The following is a 14,799-nucleotide window of genomic DNA, read 5'->3' on the forward strand; positions in this document are numbered from 1 at the left end:
ACGACGTTCAGAGCTCTCTACGCCGCATACACGGTACATGACTTGGCGGAGATCGATGATCTTCGCGGCGTACATGTCTCCGGTTGAGATTTCGCGGCAAAGCTTGACTTCGCCGAAATTGCCCTTGCCCAAGGGGCCTTCCATTCGATACCGATCTTCAAAGCCATCCAGTCTAGAGAAGAAATCGTGGAGAGAGAAGAGAAAAGTACTCTTGAGAGACGAGGGAGTTCGTGACTTGAAGGGGCTTGGATGGGTCTTGAAAGATGAAGGCATGCACTTTCGATGCAGAGGGATTGAGAGAGGAGGAGGAGGAGGATGGCGTGGCAAAAACTAGACTAATCGTATCTCCCTAGAGAAAGGAAGCATGAGAACAAGGTACGTGAGTGAGAGAGAAGCGCTGATTCTTTGGGAGTCGATCGCCATTGATATATGTTCCGTTGGTGCTGGTATCAATAAGAATGATTTTGCAGGGAGAAACAGCACGATCAACAAAAATACGGCAGTGGTACTAGAATAGCAATAAAGAGAGCAAGCTCTACGGAACTAATATAGTTTTCTGGAAAGAAAATATCACACTGCGGATTGCGACCAATAACAAACTAGAATCATCAAACTTTAAAAGTAAGTACTTCGTCTTTTCCACCGAGCTCAAAACAGGGATCAGACGAGAGACTAATGAGTTTCCCCCACAACTTCACATCCTATTCGTTAATATCAAACCGACATCAACTTACATTTTCAATTTCATTCACATTTTGAGTGTTGCTGCCGGGTCTATGGAAAAGGGGAAAAACAAAGACTACGACTCACCAATATTTTGCGTCGCCGGTATCTCATTCATTGAGATATTTTTTACCAAAAAGCCTGTGTAGTAAACTACATAAAGAATCAAATCGATTTGGTTTCATCCGCTATTATACCAAAACTATCTCGTATTTTGGGGTGGAAAATCGAAATCTGGCTAGAAAAGATTCCACACGGTGATGAGTAGTTTGTATATAGAAGCTTCGAAAATCATCCAACAGTTCTGGAACAAAAGAGCTTCTCTGAAAACTCTTGTATATGGCTCACGTTCTGATAAAAAAGTAAATTAGTTGATCGTTATTTTACATCCTAGGGATATTTGTTTGCGTTATGCTCAAAAACATTACAAGCACAACATCTACTCCAGAGTATTATAGAAAATTGCGATGCTCTGGACAAGGAAACAGTTCGGAACAAATCTCTTCTATATGTAATGCTTTATGACGAAATATTTGGCCAAGGAGTTAGAGTACACAACTAATTTTGCATAGAAAATGTAGGGGGGAGGAGCTCTTGCTCGTGCCATTCGCCAAGCCAAGCAGCCAATTATGAAGTATCTGTCGATTCGAATGAAGGAATCCAATGTAAATTCTGTTCAAGAACTGCTTCCTACGAATGAGAATACGAATGCGAGCACACAGTCCATGGAGGTAAGGACTCAATCTCTTCTAGAGATTAGAAATGGAAATTCATCCGTGTGAATCAAGTGAAGTCTTCTGTCGACGCAGTACTTGAGAATCTCCAACGTAGAACCGAAATCGTTTTGTTTTCTTATTTTTTTTAGAAAGCTACGGCAAGGAGCAGGTATCCCGAGACACCCTCATCCCCTGCGTTCTACGAATTCCAGCATCGCTCGATATCCACGACAACCCGCTCGTCACTTCTTCCACTGTGATTCTTCAAACCAAAGCGTCTTGTCTCCCTCCTTTTTTCCTGATGGCCAAAACGAATCCTAAAGAACGCTTCGATGTGATCGACGCCACTGCTGCACCCGGAAACAAAACCACTTTCTTAGGCGATTTGCTTCGCGACCGAGGCACTGTCTTCGCATTCGACCGCGACGCAAAGCGATTTCAGATTCTCTCGCAGCGCTGCGAGGCTTTCGGCAGCGGAAACGTCGTCGTTTTGCGGGTAGAATCACGGACAGATCGAATGCATTCACGGAAACTTTCTCGAAACGGATCCTTCCTCGCCCAAATTCCAAAACGTGAAGTGCATTCTGGTCGATCCTTCTTGCAGTGGCAGCGGAATGACGCATACGTCTCTCGATATCACACCTCCATCTCGCCAGCGAATCCAGAGCCTGACCAAGTTTCAGTTGCAATGCATCGAGCACGCGGCGAAATTTCCATCGGTGCGTCGCATCAGCTATTCGACGTGTAGTGTTTACAAGGAAGAAAACGAGGAGGTGGTTGCCAAGGCACTGAACAGCCTGGGTTCTGCTTGGGAACTGGAAGCGATTGCTCCAGAACTGGGTCGAGGAGGATTTGTGGTTGATGGTCTGAGTGAAGCGCAAGCTTCGTGCGTAGTTCGTTGTGAGAAGGAGGATGAAGAGATGGGTCAAGGCTTTTTTGTGTGCGTTTTTACCAGAAAAGATGGAAAGAGGGAAAAAGAGGGAAGTGAGGCGAAGAGTCGAGCGAGCAAAGTGAAAAAGATGGAGAAAGTGGTGAAGAAACCTGTGCTTCGCAGTGTATCGAAGAGTAAGAAGCGAGCACCCAGGCATGGAAAAAAGGTACCTTTGGTGAAATAGTATTGTTTGTTTAATATAGTGGATAGAGAGAAATGGGTACGTAGAGCATGAAGCAAGGAATCACAAATACTGCAGAGAAAGCACATTATCAATTTGGTTTTATGATACAAAGAGGACTGTGTTTCTATGGGTATCTATAGAGGGGTATATTCTTTGATGAATTGATAATGAAAATTGAGAAAAAAGCAATACTTTGATAACAGATAATTGTCATCAAATTGGTAATAAAGAATGATATCCTTATTATTAATGTGATGATGGAGAATGATGACGACAATTGTGATTCCTTTGTCGTTGGATAATCCTCCAACCGAATTTGAGTCCTCAACTGCCCTTCCTTGATTAATCGATCGATAATTATCGGTCAGGAACCGGACTTCACACTAGCTTGCGCCAAAGTCACACTTCTAGTTGATATTATTAGGATGACTCATTTTCACTGTTTTTTTAATTAGTATTTACATTGTACACCACAAATCCATTTTGCACTAAACGCACAATTGCAGCTCTAGTTTGACAATCGTATCGAATGGTGCAGATCCACATTTATCACATTCGATTCAATATTAAATCTGAAAGAGAATAGTATCCATTCTCGTTAATCACTAATAAGAGTATAATTCATATAAATATTACCATATGCTACATCTCAATCTATCTGAAGACAGTGACTAGTTGAAAATATGCCCAAATTGAATGTGTTTTACCAATGTTAAGAAGGTAATACGGTAATCAAATAGAGAAGAAATTCATTTTATTTTGGTAGTTTCTTTGTAACATATTATCATTACTAATAAACTCATCTAGAATTCTGGCAATCAAACAAATTGTATTATGAAAATAAAACCATTATATATGTCTCATGGTATGGAAAAGGAATCGGGGTTTGAGGTTGATATTTGGAATTGATGTATTACCAATCAATTTCCCATTTGTACTATAAATAAGATTGATAGTGAGAATGTGATTCTGAACATTGGTTCTCCACATCAAGGTTACACGATTCAAACGAAAATGAAAGATTGAAAATTAAATGGGAAAGCTGTTATCAAAACGACGAACAATACGATAATAGCAGAATTCGAGTATCGAAGTAACGAGAAAAAAAGACAATGTGAATTGTATTATGATTCAGGCGAATTATATTTTGATTCGGAATGTGATAATAATAACGAAAAGGATCCATCAATGATAGTCTCATATATATGGATGAGTAGATTGATGGCATGGAGGTATAAACAAAAAGAGTTATAATTGGAATAATACTGATCATTCAATGTTATTAAAACATCTAGATTCAATAATTCATATACTGATTGATTTTTATAAGATCAGCGAGAATGGAAGAAACATCTATGAATCAAATCAAATCAAATCAATCAAACTATACTCGAAATTGATTTCGATCGAACACACTCGAATGAATCAGGTAGATTGACATTTTGAAGATTTGGAATATCTATATACTATCAATATTCAATATTCAATAATACTTTCCAATGTTACTACATAAGAAAAACGTAAACACTCACCTTGAGATTCAATGGATGTTAGATTTGGAAGATCTATACTCTATCATTCAAATCAGTTCATTATTACCTCGCATTACCAAGGAACATGCGTCATCATCAACCCTTCCTCGTAACGCACATTTACCGAGTTGAATGGATTGTAATGATAAAAGATCTATATCAATCATTTCATTCGAATTCATTCAATACTCTCAATGATTGTTAATTTTGATTCATGGAATACTAGATTACCTAATGTAATGAATTGTAGATTTGGCAGATCTATGCATTACCCAAATATTCAATATCATATCAATACCTCGAATCACAAATGAACTACCATAAAAATTGTATGACCAATTTCCAATTGTACCAATTTGAATGGATCGTAATTGTGGACAATTCTTCAATTCAAAGTCTCCAGCAAAATCACTGAAACTATATTCACCAATTTGAATGGATTCCAATGATTCACAATTCAATATGTGGAATGATTTCGACTCATCATTTCCAAACCAACTCTTTTTATGAGTAAACGATTTCTTACCGATTTTGATAGTTTTCAATCGATTCAATCCATCGATTTTGAATGCTTTCACTAATCCAAAACAATCATTGCCGATTTCGATTGATTCCAGACGAATGAAACGAGAGAAATCAAATACTGAATAATCAATCACATTACAAGTCCAATTTGGGATTATTATCGATTTTACTGTTGAATCGATGGATTGAATGAAACCAATCTCATACACTGTTGGAAACAATAAATCACTAACATCTAAATGTAATTGATAACAAAAAGGACTATAATTACCATTAACGACTGTGTGATATACAAGCTTTAATGAATCAGGAAGATCGACATTTTGAAGATTTGGAATATCTATATACTATCAATATTCAATATTCAATAATACTTTCCAATGATATTACACGAGGATGATAAAAACTCTCTCCTTGAGATTCAATGGATGTTAGATTTGGAAGATCTATATTCTGTCATTTCAAATCAGTTCATTATTACTTTGCATTATCAAGGAGCATGAGTCATCGTCGTCTCTTCCATATAGTGCACTTCTACCGAGTTGAATGGATTGTAATGATAAAAGATCTATATCAATCATTTCATTCGAATTCATTCAATACTTTCGATTATTGTTGATAATGATCTACGGAATGTATCGTCACCTAATGTAATGAATTGTAGATTTGGCAGATCTATGCATTACCCAAATATTCAATATCATATCAATACCTCGAATCACAAATGAACTACCATAGAAATTGTATGACCAACTTCCAATTGTACCAATTTGAATGGATCGTAATTGTGGACAATTCTTCAATTCAAAGTCTCCAGCAAAATCACTGAAACTATATTCACCAATTTGAATGGATTCCAATGATTCACAATTCAATATGTGGAATGACTTCGATTCATCATCTCCATAATCATTCTTCATCTGAGTAAATGAATTGTTTCCGATTTTGATAGTTTTCAATCGATTCAATCCATCGATTTTGAATGCTTTCACTAATTCAAAACAATCATTGCCGATTTCGATTGATTCCAAATTATACAACAATGAAACATCCCAATCAACCAATACACAATTGTCACTCAGTTTCAAATGTTTCATTCCCATATTCATTGGCTTGCTTCCATCTCCTTCATATTTTTCATCAGTATCACTTTCAATTCCATTATACCATTCACATTCATTCACTAATTTACCATATCGATCATACACTTTTCCAATTCCAAATCGATTATCATCACACCAATATCCTTCATATTCTATACATCCATTATTATGATAACTCGTTCCATATCCAAATCGTTTCCAATTGATCATTATGCCCTTGAACACCAATATTCCATCATCATCATACATTTCACCATATCCAAATGGAATTCCAATTTTATCTTCTTTTTCGTTTTCTTTTTCTATCAATACCAAGCCTTCAAATCGACTTCCATGATCCAAATCCACGATTCCTTCTACTACTACTTCTATGGATTGTTCATCATTATATGAAATAGCACCAATTTGATGATTTCCAAACACTTTCAACACTTTCTGCTCATTGAGGACAAATCCTTGATTCATGAATACTCCATTATTGAATTGCAATACTACACATTCTCTATTACTCATAATGAGTAAAATCCAGCCATCCACTTTCATTTCTTCACTCAAGCACGTCTGCACATTTTTAATAATGGAACTATCAACATGATAGTTACTAATAGCAGAATTGACAAAATCAGCAAGTCTTTGCATTTCAATCACCTAATATAAGAAAACCTAGCAATTTCTCTATATGCTTTTTTCTCCAATGTTGCCCGACATCATACAACTAGCATCATTATCTCTCGTTACTTATTTCTACAAACACTATTAACTCACAAAAGTTAGAAAATCATGAAGATCCTCCTCTCTTATATTCTCATCCTTCAGCTTCGTTTGCAAATGCTTCATCATAAAGTACTTCACAGTGACCGAATCCAAATTCAAGTTAATGTTAAACATGTCCGCAACTTCCTTTGCCCGACTTAACACAGATTCTGGAATCATTGAGAGTCTGGCTACATTCAATCCAAAACTCTCCGGACAGACTCCCTCAACCAGTTTGTATAAAAAGGTCACTCGATCCTGACCGTTCACTTGTTCCAAAAGATAGGACATATATCCAGTACTAATCGAAGGATCGTTTACAAAGGAGGTGATAATAAAGTTATAATGCGTAGAAAAGAGGAGACGGCACTTCTTAATGTGCGACAAGTACTTCAGGACTGCATAAACAATCGCAGATCCATCATAAGTGCTGGTTCCACGTCCCAGCTCATCGATGATTAGAAAACTGTCTTCTGTGCAGTTTGATAAAATCAGCGAAGTCTCGATGAGTTCTACATAGAACGTGGACTGGTTCGATAAAATCCGGTCTCTAGTCATCACAAAACAAAGCAGATATCGACTGCGCACCAATGCGAGTGAAAATCCGATCCACTGGACTCAAACGCATGTAGGAAGCAGGAACAAAGCAGCCAATCTGAGCAAGAATAATGCTCACCGCAACTTGGCGCAGCAGAGTGCTCTTTCCGCCCATATTCGGACCTGTAATGATCTTGCAGCTCGCTACACAATTCAACTCTACTCGAAGTCGCTACCTGCGCTTCCTCCGAGCGAGATGTCGTTCGCAATGAAGTCGCCGTGGCTAAACGTGTTGATTACGCAGGGATGACGCGAGTTCTGAAGCTCGAGAACAGCGCTCGCCCCTCGGCCGCGTTCAACGAAAAGAGGACGCGCGCAGTCTCCTCGATTGTCCCCCACAGACGACGCAACGGCTAGGGATTGAAGAACGTCCAGCGTGGCCACGCAATTCACCATCTGTTTCCAATGATCGTAGTGCTAAGCTCGAGAAACACATCCATCTCTACTTGATAGAATTTGGTAAACACCGTGGCCGTGCAATTCTTGAGAGCAGTTTGCTTTTTATCTTCGAGAACTTGCAGTCGAGCGAACTGCTCCTGGATGTAGGGAGTCCAGAAACGTTTGAAACCCTTCTTCCGCGATTTCAGCAGAAACTCCTTCGGCATGGCTCCGAGACTTTGACAGACCGATTCTGGGAACTGAAGTTGGAAGCGGTCCTTGTTACTTCCGAAATACTCGATCTTTCTACCAGAAAACGCAAACAGAATGACTACTGGCAATGAAACCGGTTTCGAATCTCCTCGAGATAGTTCTCCAAGTTTCGCTGCGTGCTTTGAAGATCCATAGAAATCTTGTCCAGCTCTGGATCCATTCCAGGCTTCGGCATGATAATTCCCTGCTCGATAGCGACCTCGTGATTGAAGGAATGATCAAAAAAGTCGAGCACACTGGTCATATCTGGGAATTCAAGTTTGTTCGTCGCAGAAGAGGATGAATCCAAAGAAGAAATCGTAAACAAACTCCGCAAAATCTCGGAGGAGAAGGACTCAGACACCGATTTGAAGGTTTTGAGGATCTGCTTCATTACCTCGATCAATTGCACAAAATCTTTGATCTTCCGCGTGTTGTATCTAGTGAAAACTTCTCCTCGGATCGTTACTTTTTGTCCTCGTAGTACTGCGCACGATTATCCGGATGCGCTTTGAGAATTACGCTCTGGCAATAATCATGAAGACGGCTGAGCAGTCTATCTACATCGACTATTCCTTTAAACGACGTCGTGATGAGTTGACTGATATGGGTCTTCGAAATCAATTCCTCCACAGCATCCAATCGTCTAATCGATTAGAAAGCACTTCAAAAGACGGACTTGTTTATGGCGTCAATTTGATAAAGTGGCTTGCACAACCATTCTTTCAAAAGACGTTTTCCGAAGGGAGTCACTGTATGATCGATATACTGGAACAGCGAATTCGTGGATGGATTCGATGGGTCTGGAAGAATGTCAAGATTCCTCAGCGTTATCGCATCGAGAATCATGTTCGATTGGGTTGGCACTTCTTCCAATTGATTCGAAATGAAGGGAACAAGCTGGTCTCGCTCTCGATCGATATTGTCAATCAGATAGAATTTATGTTGGCTCATGAGCAATCTGGCAACACAGCATCGATGCAAATAAGCAGAGCTCAAATACAACGCTGATAAAACTTGAGAGAAGGCTGGCTCTGGATGCTCGCGGTCCTTTACGATCATCTCTAACAGATCGGGCCATTCTCCCTTTGGCATCGAATCGTCGTCTGTGTCAAACAGATTGTTTTGTTTCACGAGTCGGAGCAGATGCTGCGGCTCGAATGACGACTGAGGATCCACGAACGACAGCATTGCAGACGGGCATTCTCGGCGGAGGAGCTGGATCGTTCGGGAATGAAGCGCGTTCTTGTGAAGAATGAACTCGGTGGGAAGGAAGCGCAAAAGCTGCGTCCGAAGGGCGGTTCGCTGGTCGTCGTCGATAAACTGGCCGAGATAGAAATCGCCAAACACTACAAAGAAGGTAAAGAAAGGAGACTACCTGTATCGACAATGCACAACCCAATCACGACAGCCGCATTCTTTCCTCCTTGAACCATTTTCTTTCCCTTTTCTTCGTCCTTTCCCAAATCTTCTTCTTCTGGACTTTCATCTTTTCGCTCTTCCACAATGGAGCAAAGGATGCGATGATCCTTCTGGTTGTAGATCTTGTCGACCGTTCCATGGCCTGCTACGCCGGGCGTGATGATGCTGCACACTTCTCTTCGGACTACTTGCGACTATGCGTTATTTCGCTCTCGATCAACGTGCTTTTTTCTCGGAGACTGCGTTTCTCTCCTTCATCTGCTGCGGAGTTTCCGTTTGCTCCACGCGCGCCACACGATAATTCGCATTGACGAGTTGATTACTGAATTTGCTGTAGGCCGCTTCAGGGAAACCAGCATGCGCAGTTTCTCCTTTCATATACACCAGATCGCAGACTTTCACTACGATATCGGCGTCCATGTGATAGGTTTCATAGAACTTTCCCACCTTCATAAGAAGGACACAATCGAACGCTTGCTGCTTCACGGCCCACCATTGCTTCATCCCGTTTGTACAACCCCTCAGATAGTCGGAAGGAACAAAAAGCGACGTGGGGTCGTATTTCGGATCGGAAGGAGAATGCTTATACTTGTCGCGTGGGTGAATCATCCATTCAGTGTTGTCGTGCGCATGTTCGCCTGCGTTTAGAATCACAGCTCCCTTCTTCTCCGATAGTTTCTCGTCATCTAACCCCGCTTCCGAAGTGCGTTGACGCTTTGGTGTGGATTTTGGAGTTGAAGAAGGTCTTGGAAGTTTGGATGGCGTGGAAACCGGCGAAGAGGAATAAGCAGAAATTGAAGGAGCGGGTCGTTTTGTGGGTGTACGAGGAACAGAAGGGGTGATGGCTGGTTTCGAAGGCGTTTTCTTTGAAAGAATCGGTGCATCCGAGTCCGAATCGGAATCGGAATCACTCACGATGAATCGACGGAGTTTCGCAATGGGAATGTCATCATCTTCGTCGTCGTCGTCGTCATCCTTGTCGTCGTTTGAATTGGGTTGGTAGGCATCGTCCGAGTCAGTCGACTTGCTGGTCTGGCTTTTCCGGCTTGATTTCACAGGCTTTGGACTGTTCTTTATAATAGGTTGCTCTGGCGCTGAATGAGGCTGCTCTGGAGAATGCTGTGTGGGGATCTCCTGCTTTGATTCTGCTTTGTTTTCCGTTTCTATCTCCATTTTTAATTCGGGTTCTGTTTCCGGTTCGGGCTCCGGTTCTTGTTCCATTTTCTTGTTTGCAACATCCGAACCCTTCGCTTCAGACTCCACGATTTCATACTGCTCCTTTGTACTATCAATCCACTCAACTTCCCCATCATCATAACTACATAGCAGAGAACAGAGCAAATATACAGAACTTCGAGCTTCTCTTGCTGCTGAGATCGTATAGTGCCAGTATACCATTCATCATCCTTCGATTATGAGACAAGATCAACTCTTACATTGGGCCAATAGATACGAATTCGTTTATTCACTTTACTGCTTTCAGACACTACACTCGTTGGAGAAGTTACCTCCTCCTTCTTCAAAAGTGGTTGTTTCGTTTCTTTCTCCGAATTCTGTATGCTCTTTACAGGAGATGAAGTAGAGGGAGTTTGTTGGCTCGGAGAAACTAATGATTCACTTGAGACTATCCAAATCAGTACCCTTCTTGGGACTTTTGAAAAAATCAAATAGCGTTTTCTTCTGAGGCGTCGATTTATTGCTTCTGACCATTCTCAAAAGAAAAGAAAAGGAAAATGCAATTTTGGGTGGCTTTTGGCGGTAATTTAAATACATCGATTCTAGATTCTATCCATTGATTTGCAGCATTTCACCAGGTATCACGCCATCTTTCATACAGGTGACTCCATTTTACATTATAGCACTATATCATAATTTAGTTTGCAATAATATGTCATATCAGAAGTGTTTGAATAACATCACAAATTCATCACTCTGAGTTGTCCTAACCATTTTTACAATGAAAAGGGGATGGCAAAGTGAAAGGTCAGAGAACGAGTTGAAACAAGAAGAGGAAGTGATAAACAATGTAGGAACGAGTAAAATCGAGTCTCATTTTGCAGCTCATGGAAGAAATTAGAAACACACCCGATTCTGTGGATGCTTTTATGTTAAGAACTGTTCCTGTTGAATACAACACAGAGTTAGAAAAGCAATGTAGAAATGGCGATTTGAGTTATGTTGCTCCTATTTACTTCGAATCATCTGTAGTTTTCCGTCGAGAAGTACATTTCCTTTCCTCCTGCAGTTCAGGAAATACAAACACAGTCAGGCTATATTCCAGAGTTTAATCTGCTCTATGTTCTGGGTGTCAACGACATTTGGTTCTGGGTTCTGGGTTCAAACAAGCACTGGATATGTTATAGAGAGTTATTAGATCGTGTCATAAAGATTTGCTATTCAAATTATCCAGGACTTGTTGTTGTGACCAAATCGCAAATTGTTCTTCTGGAGCTTCAAGTGGATCGTTTCTCTGTGGCTGTTCCGAGACAAGTTTACAGCGAACCAATCCGTGGAGAGTCCGTGACGGACCTTCAGTACTGCAATGGTCATATATACGTTGTCTTTCAAGATGGAACCATTAGCGAGTTCTGTCCTTCTGTCAGACGAACTTTCTTCAGTTTTCCTCTCTCTTCCGTGATTCCTCGGTCCTCCTCTTCGCCTATCCGACTCATGCGATACGACGAAGCGAGCAACTACCTCTACACCCTTCTAGAGAATGAGAGAATCTGCGTCTATGCGGTGAACGCGGACTCGCTGACACTGTTGGACACCATCGAGAATATCACCGAAGTCGCTCAAACCCCGATCCAATGCGCGTCCGATTGGACTCTAATCGGTTTGGATTTCCTCCCTTACGGACTCTGTCCATTCCCTGTTCTCGTCGCCACGGCACGCAATGGAACGCGGTTTTTCCTTTGTGTGAAAGACGGCAAGCTCCAGCGCTCCCTCCTCCGCCTCAGCTCGCAGAACGGACTCACAGTGAACTCGACGGCGATCGTTGGAAGCACCTTCGTGCAGACCACTGCTGCCAATCAAGTCTTCTTTACCACGCGATGTGCCAGTCCGCATCCCGTGTATCTCGAGGTCTCGGAGCTGCTGAAGGAGAAGTTCCCCGCGATCGAGCGTGTCTATTCCCTTCCGGAGCTCCAGATGCATCGGAAATGCTCGCGCCATCGATGCGAACTTCGCTTTTGGTAGGCTTCAAGCAGCTTTTGCGATTTTAGCGGAATCCACAATCTCTTGTTTGACGACGTCGAGACGAAAATTCTGTTCGTGGGCTACGGGTTCGCAGCGATCGTGACCAAAGCGATCTATCACACGGCGATTCGCAACATCGCCGATGTCTCGCGAGCCTCGCCCATCGAAATCTTTGAGTCCTTCTTGGTTTCGGAGCTTCCAGATCCCTCGGAGCTTTCGGAACTTTCAAAGCTTTCAAAGATGGAATTGGACGCGATTGCGTCGATCTCCTTCCCCTACACGCTCATCCAGCAAACCTTCGCGCGTCTGCTCGATCCGATTTGGAACCATCCTCTCTTTACGCTCTCCTCCTCGCTCACCTTCTCTCAATCCATCATCGAGCGTCTTGCGAGCATTCTCCGCCAGTTCAAGCGCTTCTACGAATCACATTTCGATCTCAACTCCTCCGACGACTCCGCGTTGAATCCGCAGATTGGGAACGACTACCGTTTGCTCTGCAGACTGCAGGATATTTGCGGCCTCTCCCTTCACGTTCACCTCCACTCCTTCCATTCCCTCTAGTTGCTCGCTCTGGACTGCAGACCGCTCGTTCTCGTCGACAAGCGCTTGCTCTCGGTGCTGGCCAACGCCTCTCTGAAGATGTGCGTGCTGCGCCCCAACGCGCTTCGCTGCCTCGAGAAGACGGTTCTCCAACTGATCGAGCGCTTCTACATCCCGCGATGCTCCGACTACGACCAGTTCGAGAAGATCTGCGAGTCGCTTCAGCAGGAATGCGGAGACTTCTTCAGCCCCTGCGAGAAGCTCTTCATGGAGGCGCAGTTCTTGGTCCGAACGCCCGACGTCTCCGAGAACCAGCTCTCCTTCGCGGCCGACAAGCTGCAGCGGATCTTCGGGCTGACGCCCTTCTCCAAAGTGGATCGATTCGTTCGTCGTATCGAGCGGATTCTGCTTCCCGACAGGCCCGAGCTCGCGATCCAAGTCTTCCTTCAAGGCGCGTCGCACATCCAGCTCGCGAACTGCAGCGACGGACCCAACTGCTCGAAGCTGCGCATGCTGGACAACCAGAAAGCGGCTCGCGCTTCGCTCATCGCCGCGGCGCGCGCAGTCGTCGAGAGCACCATCGACGCGCCGTCTGCAATTTCGAATCTCCAGAAGTTCTGCGATCTGGCGTCGCAATCGTCGGTGTTTGATCTATTCAATTGGCTGATGGCGACGCATCGCGAAGATCTGCTGATTGAGCTGAAGCACAAAGAGCTCGAGCAGTTCTTGCTGCATCAGGATTTCTTCACATTGCAGCGACTCTACGTGCATCGAAAAGAGATCCGAAAGGCGATCCAGCTTCTCTACGAAGTCGCTGTGCTGTCGCATCACATCAATATCCAGCTAAACGAGCGAATCGAAGCGCTCAATCTCTGCATTCAGCTATTCGACCAGGTCGATTTGAGCTTGGAGCCGTTTTCGTACCCCGAATTAACGCTCCCCAACTTACGCCATCACTTGAATTACCTTCTGATTTGCTACGAAACCGGTCTGGACGCCGTCGATCTATCGCACTGCGACGAGCTGCTTCGGTCGTGCCGCGAGCGCCATCTCTACGATCTCGTTCTCTATCTGCTGCAGATTCAAAACGACAACGACGAGAAAGCCGTCAAGGACGCGTGGAACGACTTCATGAACGCGTGTTTCGACACGTACGCCATCGAGGACAGCGTGGCGCGCATTATTGAAACGATGGTTCGCCTCGCAGATGAAACGATGATCCCTCTGGCGCTGATTTTAGAACGCGTGCTGATCGCTGGCTATCAAACTCCCGAGCGGATTGTGCGCGAGAGTGGATGCAGCGTGAGCTTCGTGACTCACCAGCTGCTCGAGCTTCTGCGGCTCCGTCTAGAAGAGGATTGGCGTTTGAAGGTCGCAGCGCTGACGTTGAAGTAGAAGCGAAGGATTGGATGCATGATAGAGTTTATTCGCCGCCGATGCGATCGCTGTTGCAGGTCATCGAGGGCGATTTGGTCGCCATTCTGGAACACCAAGACGAAGCCAAGCAGCTCATCGAACAGATCCACTCGTTGCTTTATTCTGTTTGTTGAAACAAACACAAGCGAACATTCAGGATTTTGTTATGTCTTTGTTTTGATTTTCATTTATTTTGTGCTTTGTATTAATAATAATAACAGTAGTAATAGTAGTAATAATAATATTAATAACCTCATTACCATAAGTTATATCCTTCTTTCTGGTTTACTTCATATCAAGAATCATGTTGATCATCGGCAGCACATCATCATTCAGCAACGCGTTCGATTTCAACTTGTTCGCCTCCATAAAGCTCACCACATTATTCAGATTATACGCCCATCGTCTCTTCTGCACCTGCAGCGGAGCCGCTTTAAAGTGCGCCTTTTCCATGAACACCATATCGTAAATCTCCCGACACTCCACCACGTTATGCGGGAACGGCGCCAGGCACGTCTTCGCGTTCTCC

At 43.1% G+C, this 14,799-nt stretch overlaps 3 protein-coding genes; 2 read left to right on the forward strand and 1 right to left on the reverse strand.

Annotated features, from left to right (window-relative positions):
• Positions 1 to 1,740: 1,740 nt before the first annotated feature.
• On the forward strand, positions 1,741 to 2,532 carry GSBLH_T00004244001 (uncharacterized protein; the record flags this gene model as incomplete). XM_013043114.1 has 3 exons in its annotated part: positions 1,741 to 1,920; positions 1,952 to 2,181; positions 2,213 to 2,532. 3 exons carry the CDS (start codon positions 1,741 to 1,743, stop codon positions 2,229 to 2,231), a joined length of 429 nt encoding a protein of 142 aa, XP_012898568.1. The 3' UTR covers positions 2,232 to 2,532.
• Positions 2,533 to 6,470: 3,938 nt separating this feature from the next.
• Positions 6,471 to 10,514, reverse strand: GSBLH_T00004245001 (uncharacterized protein; the record flags this gene model as incomplete). The annotated part of the gene is made up of 9 exons (XM_013043115.1): positions 6,471 to 7,017; positions 7,049 to 7,208; positions 7,241 to 7,481; positions 7,511 to 7,748; positions 7,778 to 8,134; positions 8,164 to 8,340; positions 8,374 to 9,043; positions 9,073 to 9,303; positions 9,338 to 10,514. The coding sequence occupies 9 exons, from the start codon at positions 10,512 to 10,514 to the stop codon at positions 6,471 to 6,473; spliced, it is 3,798 nt and encodes a 1,265-aa protein (XP_012898569.1).
• Positions 10,515 to 12,554: 2,040 nt separating this feature from the next.
• GSBLH_T00004246001 (uncharacterized protein) lies at positions 12,555 to 13,504 on the forward strand (the record flags this gene model as incomplete). The annotated part of the gene is made up of 2 exons (XM_013043116.1): positions 12,555 to 12,696; positions 12,726 to 13,504. The coding sequence occupies 2 exons, from the start codon at positions 12,555 to 12,557 to the stop codon at positions 13,502 to 13,504; spliced, it is 921 nt and encodes a 306-aa protein (XP_012898570.1).
• Positions 13,505 to 14,799: the final 1,295 nt, after the last annotated feature.

This window comes from Blastocystis hominis (assembly GCF_000151665.1).
Source record: "Blastocystis hominis, Singapore isolate B (sub-type 7) whole genome shotgun sequence assembly, scaffold_6".
In the NCBI taxonomy this organism is placed as follows: Eukaryota; class Bigyra; order Opalinata; family Blastocystidae; genus Blastocystis; species Blastocystis hominis.